Source organism: Serinus canaria, chromosome 15 (genome assembly GCF_022539315.1).
Source record: "Serinus canaria isolate serCan28SL12 chromosome 15, serCan2020, whole genome shotgun sequence".
Lineage (NCBI taxonomy): Eukaryota > Metazoa > Chordata > Aves > Passeriformes > Fringillidae > Serinus > Serinus canaria.
Window position 1 is genome coordinate 6571080 of NC_066329.1, and position 22135 is coordinate 6593214.

General features: G+C 55.8%; 1 protein-coding gene across 3 annotated transcripts; it reads left to right on the plus strand.

Annotated features, from left to right (window-relative positions):
• The first annotated feature begins 7642 nt into the window (after positions 1 to 7642).
• On the plus strand, positions 7643 to 21723 carry TBX1 (T-box transcription factor 1). Of its 3 annotated transcripts, XM_050980769.1 has the most exons (9): positions 7643 to 9495; positions 9801 to 9926; positions 11092 to 11557; positions 14726 to 14827; positions 16212 to 16383; positions 16634 to 16789; positions 18182 to 18249; positions 18456 to 18556; positions 19302 to 21723. In XM_050980769.1, the coding sequence occupies exons 2-9, from the start codon at positions 9893 to 9895 to the stop codon at positions 19736 to 19738; spliced, it is 1536 nt and encodes a 511-aa protein (XP_050836726.1). In that variant the 5' UTR covers positions 7643 to 9495; positions 9801 to 9892; the 3' UTR covers positions 19739 to 21723. The 3 variants fall into 3 exon arrangements, with proteins under 3 accessions (XP_050836726.1, XP_050836724.1, XP_050836725.1); XM_050980767.1 differs by having other exon boundaries at positions 7643 to 9926; XM_050980768.1 differs by having other exon boundaries at positions 7645 to 9926; positions 11143 to 11557.
• The last annotated feature ends 412 nt before the right edge of the window (positions 21724 to 22135 follow it).

The following is a 22135-nucleotide window of genomic DNA, read 5'->3' on the forward strand; positions in this document are numbered from 1 at the left end:
CTGCCTTTTGGCAGGAGAGTATGAAAGAGATGTCCCCCCTCCCCAGGGGCTGGCAACAACCGTGGCCCCAAGGCTGCTTTGTCCCTATCACAGAGAGCAGCACAACATGGGCTCCCTTAGTGAGGCAGCCTGCCTGCAGCATCCACAGACCGTTCCAATTTGCCCCTCTTTCATCCCATAGCAGTTTGTTCAGCTCGTACGGAAGAAAGGAGCTCCAAATGCTTTCCGGGCCTAATAATATCCATCAAAGCATTTCCAGGGCTGAGGCGAGGATATACACCGCAGCACGCAGAGCAGGAAATGGGCTTGGGTTTTCCAAAGCTGCCTCTTCCAACCAGAGCAAACCACAAGATCACGGGAGGACAAGAGCGCTGTGCTCGTGGCTTTGTTTGCCCCAGAAGGAATTGATTTGATGAGAAAGGAAATTGGCTTTCTTTAATCTGTCCTTGTGCTAATTCCGCAGAGGAAGGCGTGAGCATTGGCAGTTCCTGAAACTGAACCAGCCCTCAGTGCCAGTTGCTTGGTGCTATTTGCAGGGATGGCGGCGTTTCCCAGGGAAGCGCCTGGGGACCGCAGCGAGTCGTGCATGGGGGAGGTGGAGAGCCCTCGCCTCCAGGGCCAGTGGCTCCACAGGGACAATTGCCAGGACGGCCCCGGGTGTGCTATGGGTCCCCTTACACATGTGCCTTACTCAGGTCATGGGGATCCCACTGCTGGCTTCACCAGGGCTGGGTTTTCCCCAGCAAAAGCCATGAGGAAGGAAAGAGCTCTGCTGCTTTTCACCTCTGGGGAGCCTGACAGTGCATCTTCAAATGTCTTTTCCAAACCCTGTCTCCGAGCCCAGCAGGACAAGAAGGAGGATGTTCCTTACGCAGCAGCCACTTGTGTGAGAACTGGTTAGATTTGAACAGCCTTTTACATTAAAAATTTTATAAGAGAAAATCACAACGAATGTAAAAAATCCTAATCAATGTGCATTCCTGAATGGCTTTGGTCTGGAATTTCAACTAAAAAGGGGGAATGGAATTAACGAGTAGGAAGAAGAAGAGATGACTCTCTGATGACAAGATGTCGTGAGAAAAGAGCTAGAAATGGTGCTGTGTTGCTTTGTACGACAAAACCTAAAAATACAATAAATAAATTATACAAAACCTAAGCCAAGATTATCCTGGATCCCTTTCAATGCCAAACAGACAGCTCTCTGAAGATGACTAAACATAATCACTGTTGTTTGCACAGAAGGACATTGAGAGTTAAACAGCAAAGGGATTTCAATGTGCCAAGCAGTCCTGGATACCCTATACTGAACTTGTTTGAGACATCACAGTGGCAGGATTGGGAGCTCTGAGGCTTGCTCTGCTCTGCATCACTGTACTTATTCAGTAACACACCATTGCCCTTCACAGGGCTTGTGCAGGGATTGCAAAGTGTATTGGAAGGGTTTACCTTAAGGGTTGCTGAAGTCCCTGCCCCTTCCTTTCCCCAAGATGCCTCTTAAGGGGTGCCAGTTCTCTGTGCAGGTCTCTGCAGGCAGGAGAACAGAGGGTGGAGGGTACATCACATTTCAGGCAGGGCTGGTTCACCCGTCCAGCTGATCTGTGTGCTTGGCAGGCTGTGATTACAGTGCCTGCCTTTTGCATCAGCCTTGGCCTCCAGCAGAGACAACCTGCCTGTCCTCAGCACCCTCAGCAGGGCATCTGTCTGGGTGCTGGGGTGGTGGAAGCAGGAGTCAGAGCAATGGTCTGAAATCCTCAAAATCCTTCTGCCTGGGGAGAGGAATGTGCTGTCAGTAATACTGGTGGGGCTTTGCAGGCAGGCAGAAGGGATCACCACTCCTGTCTCACCTGCCCCACCACAGAACTCTCAAAAGGGACAAGGTGTCCCACAGGGCATGAGGAAATAGCAAGTGGAGCTGAGAACTATGGACAGATCACAAAATCCCTTAGGAACAGGCTCATCCACAAGTGGGTAAAGTGACAAAGAGGCGAAGGAGAAAGGACTAGGCTGATAGAAGCACCTCTGCTTTTTTCAGACAAAATGGGCTCCAGGAAGGGTCCTGGGCTTATCTTCAAGTCTAGTCTCTGCTCTCATAGACTGCACTTTCCCATATGACTTTAACATGTGTGATCTGCCCTCAGTGGCAGTGCAGAGCCTGCTGCCTCTCAGCTGGACGCGATCCAGAGGGTTCAGCTCCAGCACTGACGCAAGAAGAAAAATCTCCATGATGTAGCCAGTTTTTATGCTGGATTGGATTTGAAGAAGCAGCTGACATTGGCTGAAGCATCCACTCCTTATGGCCTTTGGGTTAAGTTTGCAACAGGTCTGATGTAACACCCAGCAATGCAGGGACAAGATTTATCCCAGTGAGATCTCTTGTGGATTGTGCAGCCTCCCATTAGCATGCTGAGCCCTGTGGTTTGTTGTTTGTGTTCATTTGTTTATGCTAACATGCTGTGTTATGTTAGTGATTAATATATATCATCATCTGCCACACCAAACCCCATGAAAACATCTGAGCTCCAGAACAAGTGATGTCAATCTGTTCTTTGCTGTGCCACGAGACAAGGTAGAACAACAAGGAATGTCCAGGCTATTTTAATGGCCTAACAGAAAAGTAGAAAAGTTCTTTCAAGGAAAAAATCCTTACAGGACAGTCTACAGCAGCTGCAAACAGGGAGCTGTGCAGGACACCATATGTCCTGACAGTGACTGAGCTCTGCAATGGCCTCCCGTCCATGCAAGGACAGTCCTCATCTAACTGAAGCCTCTTGTGGGATGGAACCATCTGGGCCTCCCTGTGTGGAAATGAAGGCACACACAGACAACCTGCACAGCCACAGTGGCTCTGCTGGCACACAGTGCCTGTGTGGGTCAGGACTCAGAGACTGCATCCAAGTGAGAACCAGGCTGCCTTTAGCCAAAATAAATGTCTGCACAGGATGCTGCAGTGGCACTGAGTGAATTATAAACCTTCAATGCAACAACCACAAGCGAGTTGTGGATAAATGCCTGACCTTCCCTCTAGCAACAGGGCTGCAAGTGGATGGCTTGAAATTGACTCTGGCTCCACAGAAGGGATCTAGCAAGAAGCAATAAGGCAGCTGCTTTCCCTTTGCATGCAGATAGCAACAGTGTCCTTCTCTTCTTTTTGGGACTTCTCACCCCCTCTTCCCCAAATTTATGCTGTGATAATGCATACATAATAATGCATACTCTGGGGCATGGGGAGAATCCTTCTTTCAAACTAATAGCACCTCATTACCCTGTATCTGCAGCCCCATTTCCCTGCACCCAGGGAGCACAGGCAGCTGGACAAGAGCTTCCCCAGACAGGAGGGGATGGGCACTAATTCTCTCACACCTCTTAGCAGCAGATGTGTGCGTCAGCCCGAGGCAGCAGAGTAGCATCCCCATGCAGAGCTTTTTGACAGCATTAATGAACAATAATGAGGACAGGAGTGACAGAGAGTGAGTGGTTTTAGAGGTAGTTCCTGGTGCACTCAAAACCAGATAAGCAAGGGTTGCTCCTGGCAGAGCTCCAAGCAATGACCCCAACTGTCAGGTCCCCTTGCCCTGGCCACCCCAGGAGCTCTCAATGGAGCTCTGCATTCTGGGGCTGGGCGAGGGTCCCAAAAACTTTATAGCCCCAAACCGTGGACCACACAAGGCAGCTGCACAGCAGGAGAGCATGGATATCTCACTAGAGAAGTACGAGCAGTTGTCAGGGTGGGGGCCTGGGGGTGGGGCAGGAGAAGTAAAAGAAAAAAGAGGGGAAAGGGAGAAACTCCACCGGCTGTGTGCTGGGAGAGAGTGGCTGACAGTTTTATTTCTGAGAATTTCCCCGTGCGTGATCTCTACATTGGGATCTGCAGGCAAGTGACCCTGTAAAAGCAGCCTGAAATCCCCATGGCAAATAACATGGAGCCAAGGCTGGCAAGCAGGAGCCAGTGGGAGGTGTGGGGAGAGTGAGAGATATAGGAGCCCAGTCCCATTGCCCTGGACTCTATGGAGCCCCACTGACTCCCACCATGCCCATCAGTCAGGCAGCCCATGGGGTCCCACAAGTCCCAGTTTTCACTGACACATCTCTGTGTAGTAGCATGAAAACCACCGTTGTTCATGAGGATTGAGCTGGTTATAAAACAATTATTCCATCTGAATATCTCCTTTTCTTTTCTTTTCTTTTCTTTTCTTTCTTTTCTTTTCTTTTCTTTCTCTTTTCTTTCTTTTCTTTTCTTTTCTTTCTTTTCTTTTCTTTTCTTTTCTTTTCTTTTCTTTCTTTTCTTTCTTTCTTTTCTTTCTTTTCTTTTCTTTTCTTTTCTTTTCTTTTCTTTTCTTGCTTCTCTTTTCTCTTTTCTCTTTTCTCTTTTCTCTTTTCTCTTTTCTCTTTTCTCCTCTCTCAGACGCCCACCGGCGGAGCACAGCACGGTTGCTGTGCAGACGCCGCTGCCCTGCACTCTCAGGTGCCCGGTGCCGCCCGCGGCTGCCGCCGCCGGGGGCCGAGCCGCGCTGCGCGGAGCCGCGCACCTGCCGCGCTGCCGCCGGACGGGCCAGGCGGGTGAAACCCCCGCTCGGCATCCGGCGGCCTGGAGAAACCAGGGAGCTGCGGAGGGGCAGTGAACCCCGGCGGACCCCGCGGGGCCCCGTGCAGGGACGGCGACTGGCGCCGGGCCGTGGGTGGCAATGCCCCCAGCCCAAACCGCTCCGGTGGGCAAAGTGGCTGCCGAGGAGCTCGGGCTCTCCCTGCCTGACTTTTCGTTCGTTCGTCTTTATCCGTTTGGCTGTCTTTCCGTTGTCTCGTCTCTTCTCTTCTCTTCTCTTCTCTTCTCTTCTCTTCTCTTCTCTTCTCTTCTCTTCTCTTCTCTTCTCTTCTCTGTCTCTTCTTGCTTCTCTCTCTTCTCTCGTCTTCTCTTCTTCCTCTTCTCTCTCTCTTGCTCTTCTCTTCTCTTTCTCTTCTCTTGCTTTCTCTTCTGTCTCTTCCTTCCTCTTCTGTTCCTTTCCTTTTTCCTTTCCCTATTCCTTCCTTTCCTTCATTTCCTTTCCTTTCCTTTCCTTTCCTTTCCTTTCCTTTCCTTTCCTTTCCTTTCCTTTCCTTTCCTTTCCTTTCCTTTCCGTTTTCCTTTCCTGTTCCTTTCCTTCCTTTCCTTTCCTTTCCTTTCTTTCCTTTCCTTCCGTTCCTTTCCCTTTCCTTTCCTTTCCTTCCTTCCTTTCCTTTCCTTTCCTTTCCTTTCCTTTCCTTTCCTTTCCTTTCCTTTCCTTTCTTTTCGCTTTCCTTTCCATCTTCTTCTTGCTCTCTCTCGTCTTCTCTCTTGCTTTCTTTCTTTCTTTCTTTCTTTCTTTCCTTTCTTCTTTCTTTCTTTCTTTCTGTTGCTTTCTTTCTTCTTTTCTTTCTTTCTTTCTTTCTTTCTTTCTTTCTTTCTTTCGTCTGTTTTGCCTTATTTTCTATTTTACTGTCTGTCTTTTTCGGTGAGACGTGGTTCACGCGTTTGATTTCTTTTAAAGAGATTCGTTTATTTCGGTACAAACGTCAGTTGCAAAATCATTATGATAGTCGCCGTAGTCGGAGTAATAACGAGGGTAACTGTAAATATAAGAAAAGTACTCATCGATAACGGTCTCAAATTAAACGCCAGAAAATCCCCGTTTTTTCCCAGGACTCGCAGGAACTTCAGACTTTTTTCACCTGCCGAAATGTCCCCGGTGTCCTCTTTATTTCCACCCTTACAACGAATCCGTAAACGTCCGCGGTTCCCGTTAGTTGAACCCCTACGAATCTTTTTTTTCTCCTGCACAAGCACCACCAGCGAGGCAGCCTCAGCCTTTCCCGTGCTGCACGGGCGGTGCTGCTGCGGCGGGGCCGCGGGGTTCTCTCTCCCGGGCCGGCCGTCGGAGGCCGCCCGGGGCTGCGCCGCTGGGCTGTTCATACGAGCAGCGTGCGGAGGCACGGCCCGTGCGCTGGTGCGAGCGGAATCCGGGGGCGCCTCCCGGCCCCACCGGGTCCCGGCCCCGGCTCGTTGCTATTGTCCTCCCGATAGTTATTTGCTGCCCCACGGCTCAGCGGGCAGCCGGGGCTGTCGTGCCAAGGCCGAGCCGAGCCGAGCCGAGCCGTGCGAGGCCGGCCCCAGCTCCCCTGCAGAGTCTGCGCCCCCCCACCCCCCCACCCTTTCCGAAAGCCCGGGCTCGCCAGGGGCCAGCCGGGGTGCAGAGGTTGGGGGCGGGAGAGACGGCGGGGCCGGGCAAGGGCCGGGGGAGCGGGCAGAAAGGAGGGATCGCGGGAGGGACGAGTGGAGAGATGCTGGCGGAGGGGTGAGTGCGGAGGGCGGACAGTGGGGCTGTGTCCCAGCCAGGCCTCGGGGGCGCGGGGACAGCCCATCGGGTCCGCGACGCTCCTGTATCACAGCCTGGGCTCAGGGTGCGCGGAGGAACCCGGCTTGGGGGACCTGGGCACCTTTGCAGCAGCGGGGCCATGGCTCGGTGTGAGTGTCTGTGACCAGGGACACATATCCCGGCCCGTGGGGAACGGTGCCGGCAGGGAGTCCCCTGCGAGGGACGACGAAGGCAGCAGCCACTGGTGTCCGCCTCGCCTGAAAGGTCTGGGGGATGATGGGGTGCGGGGCCCAGACAGGGAAGGGTGTTCCAGCGGATGTTTATCGCGGGGGCGTCGGGAGAGGGACACGGCGATGCTCGGCTTCGGGGCCGTCACGGGACTGGGGGTTGCCGTCGTGGGGAATGCGCGAGTCGTTGCCGCGCGTTGCATTCCTCGGTGCTACCACAGGCTTTTGAGCCATCAGGCTACATCTCTCCGGGACGAAGCAGATGTGTGTCCACGGAGGATGAGGAAGAAGGGGGAGAGGTGCCCCAACCCTTATTCCGCATCGAGCAGTTGGCGTTTTCTCACCGCGGAGCCGTACCGGAGGAGAGGCGGCGGGACAGCCTCGACCTCTCCTCCCACCTGCCCGGGCGAAGTGTGAGCTGCGGGGAGCAGAACCTCTGGACTCGATCCTAACAGACACACCCGTCCTCTAGACGAGTTCAGAGCCAGGGGCATAGCAGTAATGGCTAACGGCGGGCTTAGCAACCCTGCGTCGAGAGTGGATGCGCTTTGCGGCGCTCCGCTGATGAGGGGCGGACGAGGAACGCGGACATGCGTCCTCGGGACTTCTGTCAAATGGGACCTCTGGGCCCTGTTCGGGGTGCAGGAAAGGGGTCGACTCCGCTCGCTGCACAGCGCCGTGCCACCCTCTCCCTCGGGTGGGTTCTGTCCCTGCGGGGTCCCTGTTGCAGGGCAGACAGGGTTGGTCTCCCCGTACATTGTCTCAGCGCCGCTCACGCGCCGCTCACGCGTGTGGGAATCCCGCGTGTCTGCGAGGCCAGCCAGGCAGGGGATGTGGGAGCGGGGCGGCGGGATCTACTCTCAGGGATTTGGGGTTTCGAGGCTTCAGCCCCACCATTTGGCGAGGACCCTCTCCGCTGCCGCCCAGGTGACAACGATTCCCGGCGGGTCCTCTGTTCCTGGTAGACACCACTCAACCCCGACTCCGCCGGCCGGGTGGACAGGCCGAGGGACCGGTCCACGCCCGGGCTGTCCCCGACCTGGCGTCCCTTACAGCTGGAGTTTTATGTAAGGAGCAGGAAAGGAGAAAGGAATTAACCTGGGAAACGGTGCGGGCAACTAAGGCAGGGGCTGCCACCCCAAACTCTGCTGGGGCATTGATTTCAGGTTTTTTCTAAATTTCCAGGGGGAATATTTTCTTTCCTCCTGGAGCAGAGGCTGTCCAAAGCCAAGCATGCCGCGGGGACGGGGCATCAGCGTCCCGCTCACATCAGCCCTTGAGTTCCCGGAGGCGGCTTGGAGTTCTCACCCGCGGCTCCTCGCTTTCCTCCGATATTGCCCCGGGGTGCCCAAACGAAATCCCTTCCCCTCCTTCTTGTATTGCCGCCAGGTGAGCAGCACGGGTCAGTACCGGGACTGTCTTCTCCGTGACGTGTCCCTGAGCTCGCGACAGAAGCTACCCCGGCCAGGAACCGCGCTGCCAGCAGCAGCAAAGAAACAAAACACCGATCATGTCACGCTCTGCCCTTATGCCGTTAGCTGCAGGAACATATGCTCAAATATGTAAGAGTAGTCTAGATTTTTCTCTGCAAATATTTTTACCACATCCAAAGATAATATTTCAACAGAAGAATCAAGCCCCGCAGGCTACAGACAGGGCAGCTATATATAACCCGCTTGCTCACTCCGGCTCTCCGCGCATCGCTCGGGTTATGCAACCCCCATCGCGACGGTAGCCACCGGCGCGCCCCACAGCTCCGCCCGCCCCGTCGGGGCAATTCCCCAGGACCTCGGTGCAGCTACCCGCCCAGAGGGACCAGCACCAGGGCGCGGACCGAGACTGGTACTGGTACCCGGGCTGGGCCGGACCCGGCGGGGCGGGCGCGTCGCCTTGCCCCGCGCCGATGCGAAAGAAGGGCCCGGGGAACGCTGCGTCGCTCCGAGGGGCCGGGAGCGGGCGGTGAGTAGCGCCTCGTCCTCTCCGGGGCAGGGACGGGAACCGGGCGCGGCTCCCGGCCCAGCCGGGCCGTGCAGGTGCTGCCGACGAAGCGGCCTCTCACGCTGGGCTAAGCAGGAGCTCGCCTGCCGCCTCGTTAGTTGCTTTCCGTTTTCTCCGCTTTTTGGTTTTTTTTATTGGCGAAGGAAATGCTGGAATGCTGGCGGGCGCTTTGGGAGTTTGGTGGCCCAGGGCTAGGCGGGGGTCCCATCCGAGCGAAGTGGCCGGTAGTACCTGCACTCGCTGCTCACCCTGACGTGCCCAGACCCCGCCTGTTGAGGCGACTCAGACTGCGGGTCCCTACGGCTACCGAGCCCCGAGGGTCGCCCGCAGCCCCGAAGTGCATGCGAGCTGGAGGAAAAGAGCTATCCCTTCTCTCGGTGCCGGACATCCGCAGCGTGACGCCGGGCTCGGCTCGGCTCAGCTCGGCTCTTCCCTTCCCGTCGGCCGGCTCCCGGCGCCGTGATTGACACCGCCGGCCCCTCCGCCCGCCCCGCAGCACATCCCATCCTTCCCCGGCGGCCGCTTGCCGTGCCCGGGAGGCGGGGAAGGGCCTCCCCAGCCCTTTGACACCGTCTCGGCAGGAGTTTCACTTCGCTTTCGCCGCCGTCGCCGCCACTTCTGCAGGCAAACACCCTCGGCTTCCATGTGACGCCTCCCAGCCACTGAATGGGGAAAGCGCCTATAAGGGAGACACTTTCCCTTCGTGCAGGAGAAAAGGAGGGGACGAGGGGGGCAGAAGCAGGAGGTGGTGGTTGAGGGAAAGGGAAGACAGAAAATGAATTAATAAATCGTAGGGAACGAATTGGGGAGGGGTAGGGTGGTGAGAAATGGACACCCCGAGAAAGAAATTCGTGGGATTATTTATTTGTTGCCCCCCGGTCCCGTCTCGCTGACAGAGCTCGGTCCACCGTTGCGGTGCTCGGCGCTAGCTACAAAAAGACCCGGTAAAGTTTCTTGCTCCCCAACGCCCTTCCCGGGGGGGCGAGGGTTTAGGTTGTTTTCTGTTGGATTTATTTTTTTTTTAAGTTTCCCTTCCCCACGCCTCCCCCCCCGTCTGGAAGGAGGGGGTCTCGTTCGCACCTCCCTGGATGGTGCGGTAGAAAGGAGGGGAGTAAGGGGGTGGGAGGGGGGGGGCTCGTGGTGGGAGGCTGCCGCGCCTGCTGCTCCTGCATTGGTGTCTCCCCTATGGACGAAAACAGCCCTCTGTCTCCCAAGGCAAATGCTTTCAGTATCGCCTCTCTGATTTCAGTCGCCGCCGCCGAGCAAGCAGGGAAAGGAGAGCTGGAGGAGCGCCGCGGCGGCCGCAGCGCGCCCGCCCGCCCCGGCTGCCGCCCTCAGAAGATGCACTTCAGCACCGTCACCAGGGACATGGAAGGTGAGTGCCGCACTCGGCCCGGCAGGGCTGCGGGGACGGGACCACCGGCCACCGCGTATCCGAGGGCTTTCACGCGGCCCGTGCCGGCGGCCGGGCCAGGGGCAGCGCACAGAATGCGGCCTGCCCGCGGAGCCGGTTTCTCCCGGCACGCCGGGGCCCCTGTAGCCCTCCCTTAGAGAAAGGCATTGCCCGTGGCCCGGTAGCAGCTTTCGACGGCTCCGCCGCTGGGACTCGCGTCTTCTCAGAGGTGCTGAAAGCATCCCCCGAAAGCGCCGGCCGTGCCTGAGGCACTGGCAGGCCGGGGCTCGGCTTCCACCGGCTCTGCAGCCCCTGTCCGGCCTTGGGGGCTGCGTCGGAAATAACGCAAAAGACCCCCGGGACCTCGAGAAGCCTTTCAGCATCGGAGGGGGACCGAAGGAGCCGGCCGCTCCCCCGGGCGGCCTTTCATGCACCTCAGGACCCTCTCGGGCCGGCAGCCGAGGGCTGCACAGCCGGGTTCGTCCCAGTGCTCCTCGGCGCGGACCCGGAGGTTTGCTCTGGTCCCGGCCTCTTCCACTTTCTCGTCCGGGGATGGAAGGAATGGGACATTGCCAAACCAGATCAGACTTCCCCTGTCGGCCGCAGCCCCGCGGCTCCAGAGTGAAGGACGTTACCTGCAGCGGCGTAGCTACACGGAAATAAGAGCCGATTTCTTTCTCTGAGTTTTCCCACTCCTCTATTTTTTCCCCCCCTTTTTTGGAGAGGGGGCGAAAGGAGGGAGTTTGCTTTGTCCCAAGTGGTGTGGTGTGTGGCGAGGGAGGCCTGCAGAGATAGCACGGGCTTTGCACCGCCGAGGCTCTTGGCAGACCTCTCGGGTTTGCAAAAAAAAAAAAAAAAAAAAAAAAAAAAAAAAAAAAAAAAGGGAAAAAAAAAAAAAAAAGAAGCCTAGGCAGGCAGGCAGCGGGAGCAGCGAGCTCCCCGCCTGCCCCGGGGGGAGCGGGGCTGGGGCCAAGCAAAGCGGAAAGGGGGAGGCGCCCCGCTGGGCTGGGCGCGGGGCAGGAGAGGAGGCGGAGGGCACCCCGCGGAGCCGGTGCGGAGGCGGGGGCCGCGCGGAGCCGGTGCGGAGCTGGGGGGAAAGCGGGAGCCGGAGCGGAGCCCTGACCGCTTGTTTTTGGAATGATTTCAGCTATCTCCAGCCCCTGGCTCACCCAGCTGTCCCATTTTTGCGATGTTGCAGCTTTCACGGCCAACAGCCTGAGCAGCCTGAACGCCTCCGGGGGGTACCACCTCTCCCCCTCCCCGGGGGACCCGTACGGACAGCATGAGCCGCCGCACTACGAGCCCTGCACGGCTCAGCAGCACCCGCACCCGCCGCCCCAGCCCCAGCACGGCTACCCTTTCAGCGGGGCGGCGGCGGCCGCGGCCGGGACAAACCCGCCGCCCCCAGGCCCCGAGCAGCCCGAGGGCGCCGGTGGAGCCGCTACGGGGCCGGCCGCAGTCTCGGGCTGCTCTGCGGGGGCGGCCGCAGCGGCCAAGGCGCCGGTGAAGAAGAACCCGAAGGTGGCCAACGTGAGCGTCCAACTAGAGATGAAGGCGTTGTGGGACGAGTTCAATCAGCTGGGCACCGAGATGATCGTCACCAAAGCAGGCAGGTCAGTGCGGAGCTCCCGAGCGGCCCCGGCTCTCCAGCCGCTCCCTCCGGACCCGGGCACCCAGGCCAGTCGGGGCGGGAGAATTCGGTGCGAGTGGTTGAATTCGCAGTTTGGGGGGAGATTGAAGCTGCTGCCCAAGGGCGAGTCGCGGAGCGACCCGGCCCGGCGGTCGCCGTCATTTGATCCTTGCGCTTCTCCTGGGGCGAAATCTGCGAGCTCTTGCGGCCCGAAGGCCTCGGTGCTGCGGAAGAACGCGCGGCTGCTGCTGCGGGCTGACGGCGAAGGCGTGCGGAGGACGGCAGGCAGGGCACTGGGTTTCGCTCCTGCTTAAAAGGGCGCTGTGCTCCTCCGGGCGCCTTCGGCTGTGACCCTACACGGGACTTTGATCCGTGTTTACGGAGGACGGTGTGTGTTCCCGGGGCTGACAGCAACGATTCGGGGGAAGGGAAAAAAACAACACGCAAACCGTGCAAAACCTGCTAAATACATTCTTAGCACGGGCAGATGTTTTCCTTCCGGCGGAGACGCGAACAGACCCTAATTCTGCACCTTGAAACGTGTTCCAGGGCTGTTGCATTTCCCGATTATCGAGTAACGAGCCCGGCTGAACGCGGCTCCTCTCAGCTCTGCTCCGACCGCCGCGGCGCGGTTCCGAGGCCAGGACCCTGCTCCTGGGCAGGAAACAAAAAAATCGGCTGATGCGATCGCGTTAGGAACGAGCAAAACATATGGGGGGAAGAGGAGTCCCAATTACGGTTGTTAGTTACTGCATTTAATGGAGATCCCCGGGAAGCGCCGCGGCCGCGGCGGCTCGGGCAGAGCTACGAGGCTTTCCCCGCCAGGCTCCGGCAGAGCTGCGAATTGTCCAGGTTCTGAGTCTTCCCTTGGTTTAAAGCGATTCGGCGGAGGGGGGGAGAAAAGAAAAACAAACAAATTAAGGAATCCCCCGTTGCTTGCTCTCAGTTCGCCCCGGGGCTGACTGCGGCGGTGTGGCCGGACGGGGGAGAGGGTCGGACTCCGCTCCGTACGGTCTGGCAAGAACTGTGGCCGCGGCCGTGCGCTCCCGCTCTCCCGGCAGCGACTTTGAGGGTCCCGAAAGTGCAAAAGAAAAAAAAGAAACATACTTACATGTACGCAGTGGCTCTTTTTTTTTTTTTTTTTTTTTTTTTAATAGTAGCAATTTCCTAAAATAAAAAAATCACCGTGGTTCCCGGTGCAAAAGCAGCCGGCACTGCGTTGCGGGACCCGGGCGGAATTTCCCGCAGACGGTGCCTGCCCCGACGCCGGGTCGCACAGCCCGCTGTCTCCGGCCGCGGCCCCTCAGCCCGGCGCCGGGCTCGGCGTTGCTTTCCTTAGCGGAAAAGGTCGTTCAGGCTCCAGGCGGAGGCTCTCTGCAAACAGGAGTTCTTCGATCTGGCTTTCTTAGCTCTCCAAGAAGAGCGAAAAGATTGCAAATATTCCGTTTCAAAAGGTTTCGGAAATTAACCAATTTGAATTGAATCGGGGGCTTTTCTCCCACCCTTTTCTTCGTTTACTTTATGACACAGTCGAAACTCCAGACAAGCGAGTAAAAACAGGAGAAAACGAGGTACAACCAGCAGGAAAAGGCTCGGGGAAGGCGCTGCAAAGCTGGGCTGGCCCTGCTGTTTGTCTAGATGGGTCTTATCATCAGGTTGTTTGTTTTAAAACAAAGTTTAGAACAAGAAACACCGGAATTGGAGCTAATGGGGGCTTTTACATGTTTAAAAATAATAATAACAGAGGGAGCGACTGAAAACGTCCTCCAGAGTTTGCTGAAGCCTTACGGAGAAGGAGACGTAGCTGCCCGATCCCTATGCAGCCCGGCAGTGCCGGGCCCGATGTGGAAGAGCTGCGGAGCCAGAGGCGCGCTGACCCATCGCCCCTCAGAGGGGAGAAGGGGCACAGAACAGGTCCGGCCGTGTGCCCTGAGAACGAGCCGGGGGGGGCTCTCTGTGTCCGGGTTTGATCGGGCTGTTTGTTCAGGGGGCGACTGGGGCTTTGGTTGTTCAACGACTGCAAACACCCTTCCCGAAATATTGCCTATATTGCTCGCTTTGTCTACTATTCTTTAAAACAAAACAAAGCCATAACGAGCTCCGACACCAGGGCACTTCTTCGGCGTGTCCCGCCGGGGAGCTGCGGGCGAGGCCCTGGTCCCTGTGTGTGCAGATGCAGAAGGGAGGGACGGGTGGACCGTCCCGGCCCCTTCCCTTAGCCCACCGCCGATCGCATTTGTACTGCAGGCCCCCGAAGGAATCGTGCCCTCCCTGAGCGTGGGATCCACGTTTCGGCTTAGCTTTGGGTCCCCGGGGGCCTACACGGAGAAGAAGCGGGGGAGCAGCAGCGGGGGCTGGCCTGCCCAACTCCGGAGCCCTGGGCTCCTTTCCGCTCCCCTTTTCGTTCCGCAAAGGTGCGGGGAGCGGGAGCCCGACCGGGCTCATGCAATGAAGTGGATCCGGGACGGGGCTTTCTGGGACATCCCCGTTGCCCTCTAGCCCTTGCCCGCCGAGAGGGAGCGTTTGCCCCTCCGGGCTGGGAGAGGTCTCCCTCTGGCCCGAGGGGCTGTTGCTGTAACTACTGCTTTCAAACGGGCGCAGTTTGGTGGGTACAGAAGCTGCACAGGTGGGAACTCGATCACTTCGTGTCGTTTGCTGAAGTTTTTAGATTTGACCCCCACGGGCTGCCTGAGACTCTCGAGCTTGAGTGCGGGTCCGCAGACGGGGTAATGCCTTGCATTTGCCTCCAGTCAGGTCAGCTAAAATGATGGGGAAACTACAGGGAAGAAATTATTTTCACTTGATCTCCCCATAGCAAAGGTTGAGGATGCTCTTATTTCCCCTGTCCTCTCCTTTCCACCTCGTTGGGGCATTTCGAATGTGTGACATGAACGGTCCCGGAGCCAGTAGGAGAGGCAGGACCTCCAGCTTGACTTTAGGGATGTTGCCGAGGTCTGGGGAACACGGCAGCCAGTCTCCCCACACAGCTTGGGCGTATCTGCCTCTTCCTACGACCAGCGGTTTCTGCGAGGGGGCTTATCATCACAACTAGGAGGGTATTGGAGCAGCTGGAGGGCAAGAGACCCGTGCCGGCCACTCGGGGCTCCCTGCTGCTCCTCAATGTAGCACTTCTCTCTCCTCTCTGTGCCAGGCGCATGTTCCCCACCTTCCAGGTGAAGATATTTGGGATGGACCCTATGGCTGACTACATGCTCCTCATGGATTTCGTCCCGGTGGATGACAAGAGATACCGGCAAGTAACAAATGCCTGGCTTGTCTCGCGGTACATGGAGCTGTAGGGGCTGGTGGGTCGCTGCCCACCCTCTGCTCCTGTCCTCTGGGGTTCAGGGATGTGCCCCTGGGCGTGACACCTGTCGGTGTGAAACAGGGAGCAGACATGGGATGTGGCTGACCTGGGGTCTCTTTCACACCCTTGCAACGAGTCTGGGGCCAGGAGCAGCTGTGTGAGACCGCAGGGCCCCCTCAGCCTCCACACCAGGCTCTCAGGTGGCCAGGACCAGTCCAGCATGGGCAGAAGGGCAGGTTTCCACAGGGCACAGGGCAAGAGCTGCCGTGTCCTGCCCAGAAAAGCTCTCCTTGTCGTACTGCTACACATCTCCACCAGCAAACAGCCTTTGCTGCTTAATGAAAATCCCCTCGATGCTCTTTGAATGCTGTAGCCCCTCAGCACATGTTCCGAAGCTGGGGAGCTTCCTGGGTGCTTGGGTGAAGACAGTGAGTTTTGTGCTCAGGAAAGGCACCAGCCACCCAAGCCACAAAACCCTGCTCTTGTTTCCAGTGTCAGTGTAGGAAGACCTTGGAAACTGTCGACTCACAAGGCAGTGATGTGGTCTGGTTTGGAGCCCCTTTAAGACAGTGAAAAGCGCATTATGTATTTAGCTTCAGATCAAGACGCCAAGCAGGCAGCCCGCATAGGAATCGCAGGGTCCGATATATAAATATTTAGACAGATATCCAAATTCTCAGGGCGTCCTAGAAATGTTTGCTTGTCAAGGGAAGTAGGATATATAACATCCAATTGAGTATATCTTTAAAAAGTAATGTTTCTGCTCAGGTCCAATGGTGTCTAATTCCCCCTATGCAAACACTGGCTTTTAAAGTAAACACGTGTATAGAAGATTGGTTTCTCTGTTTTAAATGTTACTGTTGAATATGTACTTTGAAAATATGAAACGAGGCTGCTAAATTCAGAACCTGCTATTAATCTACACACAACTTTCCACTCTTCACTTAAAGCGAGAGTATTACTGCAAAGAGGGCTTTTTTTCACCCCTTTTTTTTAGAGGAAGGGGGAGGCTTTTGTGGCTTCTCTCCCAAATCTACACGAGTAGCCATAAATTTCCTCCATCCTGCAGATTTCTCTCACGACAGTTCCATCGCTGACGTGATAAAATAGTATATCCCCTCCGCAGCAATTCTGGCTGCGGAAAAGAGCTCGTTCCTCTCGTGGGAAGCGGGAATGATGGAGAGGCGGTGCTTCCCCCTCTGTGGGCCAGGGGAACCGTCCCGGGCCGGGTTCTGCGGGGCGCGGTGCTGCTCTCGTTCGGAGCGGTGCTGCAGGGACTCGGGCGGGAGCCCCCGCGGGCCGCGGCTGAGGGTGCATTTCCCTCCCGCAGGTACGCCTTCCACAGTTCCTCCTGGCTGGTGGCTGGCAAAGCCGACCCCGCCACCCCCGGGAGAGTCCATTACCACCCGGACTCCCCGGCCAAAGGGGCGCAGTGGATGAAGCAGATCGTTTCCTTCGATAAACTCAAACTGACCAACAATTTGCTGGATGACAACGGGCATGTAAGTGTTCCCGGGAAAACATGTCAAACACGGGGCTGCACGGGGTGGGAACTCCCCGCGCTGTGATTCCCGTGGGGTGACCCTGCCCGCGCCCCTCCCCGGGGGCTCTGCCCCAGCCCCGCGGCTGTCCCGGGCAGTGGAGGAGAGGCCGGGGACAGCCGCGGGCCGCCGACAGGGCCGGGGCTGCGCTATCCTCTCTCCATGCTCCGCCTGGATCAGTTATTGTCTCCTTGCTCGTTTTATCATTCAGATCATTTTGAACTCCATGCACAGATACCAGCCGCGTTTTCACGTGGTCTACGTGGACCCCCGGAAAGACAGCGAGAAGTACGCGGAGGAGAACTTCAAAACTTTCGTCTTCGAGGAGACGCGCTTCACGGCAGTGACCGCCTACCAGAACCACCGGGTGAGGCAGCAGCGGAGCTCGGGGCAGCAGAAAACGGGGGTTGGGGTAGCCCCGGAGGTATCATGGGTGCGGGTGCATCCGATGCTGGCTCAGCCCCTTCGTCTGGCTCCGGGGTTGGAGGCCGGGCTGCGGGTGTCCGGCGGCGGCGGGGATGGCTGGGGGTATTCCCGCCTTCTCCCCATCTGCTAAACCCATTCAGGGCAGCGGTAGGAACCCGATAGCCGGGGAGCTGCGCAGAACTGCATCGGTGTATGCCGAGGAAGCGACGTGGGCTCTAGCCCCATCGCCAGCTTCCCCCCGCCCGGGGGACTTCATTACCTATGTAAAGTCGAGACCGGGGCTAGTGCGGAAACTACAGGCTTCCCGCTGCGAAATGTCACTCACAATTTGTTTGGATAAATCTGCGATTTTACTGCTTTAAGTTCGTAGCGGTCTGTCTCTCCTCAGAATACAACTATACGTTAAAAACGAAACAAAACGAAACACAACACCCCCACTCCAATCTAACGCAGATCTCTGAGAAGCAGTTAATCCAATTGCTCCTTTAAATCGCATCAGTATAATGTAAAGAGCCGGAATCCCAGCAGCGAGTGGAAATACGATTTCATAGCGGGGTCTTTCCAGCGCTGCTCCGAATGGCCCCGCTCCGCTACGATGCCGCGGAGGGCTGTGTCCCGGGGCTGTCCCTGAGGAACAGGCGCAAGTGCCACCCTCTGCAGTGGCTCCAAACAAATTGACCTGAGTTCTCTACGGGATGCTGTGGTCGGGCCGCACCTCACCCCGGTGGAGGCGGCGAGGCCAGAGAAAGGCTGTGCCTTTAAGGGGCTCTGGAGTCCCTCCCCGGCTGGCATTTGCCTGATGGCTCCGGACAGCTGCTCTTTCTCTCCTGCTTTCTATCAGTTTGACCTCTAAGGCTGGAACTGTCACTGAGGGGCTTAAAGTTTGTTTTTCAACCCATTCCGGAAACTCACAATCACATACTTTATCCATGGATTTGCTTAAATATAGAAAATGTCCTGCCTTCTCCCTGGCGAACTAAATAAATACATAAGTATGATTTATCCAGTGATTTGTCTTAACTGCTCCAGTGGTGACCCATATAATGTGGCATTTTCTTACAAGTGCATTTATTTAGATTTTGCAGCAGACTCAGACTGCCTCTCCCTTCACCTTGAACTCATATTAGGTAGCACGTTAGCCTGCATTTTCTAACAGAGGGAAAGCACATGTTTGTGCTCTGTGGCAGTGAACACCCTGGCTCCACCAACCACCTGGATCCTCTCTGTTACACCAAGCACTGCTGAGTCCCAAAGCCTGCTCAGAGATACACTCACTGTTTGGCCAGGGAGCCCTGTGTGCTGCTTTGAGACATTTTGCCACTTCTTTTTACAGATCACGCAGTTGAAGATTGCAAGCAACCCTTTTGCCAAGGGATTCAGAGACTGTGACCCTGAGGACTGGTAAGGATATGCTTTTATTGGTTATGGCAATATGCCACTCACCCTATTTCATGTGTATCTGCCCAGCTTACATTTGCACAAGGATTTCATGGAGGGGGACACTGCATTGGGCCCCATTTGCCAGCTGCAGCTCAGAGAGGTAATACCCAAATTGCTCATTCTGTTGGACCATCAGCTCTGTATCACTTCTCCCCTTCCTCTTCCAGGCCCAGGAACCACAGGCCAGGGCCTCTTCCGCTCATGAGCGCTTTTGCCAGATCCCGGAATCCAGTCTCTTCCCCAGCCCACCAGAATGGGACAGAGAAAGGTGAGAGCCCCCAGTGGCCAGGCCAGCCCATCTCCCAGGCCCTGTTGGCCTGCACAGCCTGTGCATGCATGCTTGGGGCCAGCCTTACTTGCCAGGCTGGTGCACAGCCCCATTGCTAATGAGCTTTTCCTATCGCTTATTTTTTAAAGAAAAATACCTGCCTTCATAGCCTAATTCATTCTTCCTTGGACTTCAACATTTGCTGTTGTGTGCTTAAGAAAATTTGCTGCTTTAAAAAAAAAGCACTGCCCCTTGCCTTTAGTATCCCATTTTCGACTTTTTAGCAACAAACTCAGCTTTTCAGGCAGAGATGCAGTGCTGGCCGCAGGTTCCTTCTCGCATTGCCCTTTTAATGCGCCTCGGCAGTGTGCTTGGGGCCAACCCACTCCATTCAGGAGCTGCAGTCAGGTCGAACAGCACCTCTGCCCATTGACTGCTTTTCCATTACCCAGAGCAAACAACTGCAAAGACAACCGAAGGCCTTTCTTCCAACGCACACCGGGCCTGCAAAATAAAGGGAAGTCTGTATTTGTTTAGTGTTACACAATTGCAAAAATGTCAGGCGTGTACCAGCTTGTCAGTCAACTCAACTCCATTTATCGCAGTCAGAAGGTCCCGTCCCGCCAGCCCCGTTCCTGCCGCATGCCGCTGCTGCACGCCCCGCTCTTCCCTTCGCGCGCCTCTTCTCCGTGTGTGCGGATGCGCTCCCGCGGGCGCGGCCGCACTGACTCTGTTGCCCCCGTAGATGCTGCCGAGAGCCGGCGGGAGTTCGAGCGGGAGGCAGGCGGGACGGCGCTGCACCAGGCCGAGGCCGCGCACCAGCAGCTCATGTCCCGCGTGCTCAGCCCGGCGCTGCCGGGCGGAGGCGGCGGGCTGGTGCCGCTGGCCGGGGCGGGCGGCGGCCGGCCCAGCCCGCCGCACCACGAACTGCGCCTGGAGCCCGCCGCGTCGGAGCCACTGCACCACCATCCCTACAAGTACCCGCCGGCGGCGGCCGCCGCCTACGACCACTACCTGGGGGCGAAGAGCCGGCCCGCCCCCTACCCCCTCCCCAGCATCCGCGGGCACAGCTACCACCACCATCATCACCACCACATGAACGCGGCGGCTGCGGCGGCGGCGGCCGCCAACATGTACTCGCCGGCCGGAGCACCCGCCGGCTACGACTACGGGCCCCGGTAACGGGGCACCGGCGGCACGAGAGACACCGCCCTCCCCCTTCCCGCCTTTCCCCCACCTCCCGCCTTACGAGTGAGCTGATTGGCCAGCTTGACCTGATCGACAGCCAGACAGCCCAATCGCCGGCAGCCGGGCCCCGCTCCGCGCCCCGCCCTGTGGGGGCTGTGAGGGCGGCTGTGCCGGGAGCTCCATCGCGGTGTGACCCGCGGCTGCACTTTGATAAATGAAGCCATATGTCCTTATCTCTCTGTTCTCCTGCGCCTCCGTTCGTGCCGGGCACCGAGGACCGTCGGGCGGCTGGGATGCTGTGGGAGGACGGTGAGGCGGCAGCGGTGAAGTGACTTGTCCCCTCTCACTCGCCCGCCTGGTCTTCTGATGGAGGTTTGGTGTTAGCGCCGGTGTTGGCGGTGCCCACGGGGCCTGTACGTGAGCACCGAGCAGGGGCTCTGGGGCCGGCCGTGAGCCGTGCGTCGTCCTGCACTTGTCGGTGTCAGTCTTTCCCAACCCGGGGCACACCGGGGGCTGCTTCACACGTGGCTCAGGTGGTTCTTTGAGGAAATTCTTGGGGAAGCAGAGTTTAGTTTAAGAGAGTGCTTTGAATCCTCACTGCCAGAACAAATTTCCCACTTCTCCGGCCCTGACCCATTTTTAAGTTTTGGGGTTCACTGGTATGCCTTACCCATAGCAGCATTTTCTGGAGCTGTTGAGAAGGGCCTATGGCAAAGAGCACAGACACGTGCAGCTGTGTTTTCCCAACGATACCTGCAAAGTTTTAAAAAGCAGCCTGAGGGGTGGGGGAATATCTGCAGATTTCAGGCTGTGTGTATCCCACCCACTTCCCAGGCAGGCTCACACAGTTCTGCCTTCCTGCATCCTTTCCTGAGCTCTTGAATACTCTCTCATGGAGGTGCCTTTTAAAGGGACTTCAGGGTTTTTTTCTGACTAGTTCACCCCTTATATTTGGCTGACCCAAACTGCAATAGTTCTAAAGCATCTATTCTGCATTTCCTGCTTGCTGCATCTTCCCTCTTAATGCTGGTAAGTACTTTTTCCTTTAGTGTCTTCATTCAGTAGTCATTCCTTCCTGCTGAAAAGATGGCCCTTTTCATCAGAGTTCTCCAGTGATGTGTTTTGAATAGTTGGCTTGTGTTTTTGTCAGATTCTCACCGAAGGCAGTCCCTTTGTGTTCAGAGAAGGTATTGAGCAGCTCCTCAGCTGTGTTGGTATACAGTATTATGAACACTTTCCTGATTCTTCCACATGACTCAATTAAAAGATGGAGGCTATTTCTTTTAAAGTTATCTATTCGTCCATGTTTGTGCATTTTCATTACAAACTCTTTAAAACATGTTCTTTCCCTTGTGCAGGTGGCAGTGTTAATAGCAATGTTTATTTTGTCTCTGGCAGTGGGCTTTGGGCTTCCAGAACCTTTTTGGAAAGGTTTAAGAAGGGATACAGGCTACCATGAATATTTTATGGTTTTTTTTCTGTTAAAAAAATATATCTGGATCCATAAAAAAAGACTTGTGCAAGAAATATGTATTTTATTTGACATTTGCAGTGAATTGTGAGATTCTTAATGTCTGACTAAAGCATAATGTTCTCAGAAAGGTTGATGTAAAATGGCCTTGTGCTTATTATTAGTCAGTGGGAAATGGCTCTCGGATGTGCTCTATTGCTATTGCTTTGCCGCTTTCAGAGTTTTCAGTATGATTTGTTATCTGTAAACTGATTAGTGCCAAAGCTTTGGTCAAATGTTTAATGAAGTTGTTATATTTATTATTTCCTTCAAAGATTATACAAACCCTTTTTTTTCTTGATAGTTTCAGTGTAGGAAAAAAAGTGAAGACAACCAAAGAATCATATCTGCAAAATGTAGATACATGTAGATATTTGTAGATATATGTAGATAATCTTATTTCATTTCAATTGAAAAGATATTGGACAGTGACATTTATAAATATTTTTCCTCTTCTTTCTTTCCTTTATTTCTTGTTTGATTATTTGTGTATATTTGTCAGTTTGTCTGCCCTGAAGTCTAAGCCTCCCCTACAAAATGCAGTTATTTAAATAAGGAGAGTTCTTAGTCTGAGCAAACAGTGGCTCTCCATAGGTGATTGCTCCTTCCCTTCTGTCCCTGGTAGCTGCAGGTGCTCATAGTTGTGGTAATCTATCACAATACATCAGTGTGCAAGGTTGGGGTTCCCAGGTGAAAATAGATCTGTTTGTATTGCTAAACACCTGTTCTCTTTAAGCACACATAGAATGACCCAGGGTGTCAGGACTAAACCGTGCCCTTAATGAAAGTGGCTCAAGGCTCCTTGCCTTGACTGTAGGAATTTCAATTTTATATTTGTTAGAAGAAGAGAAAATCACATAACTTCAAACTATAGCTGTGGG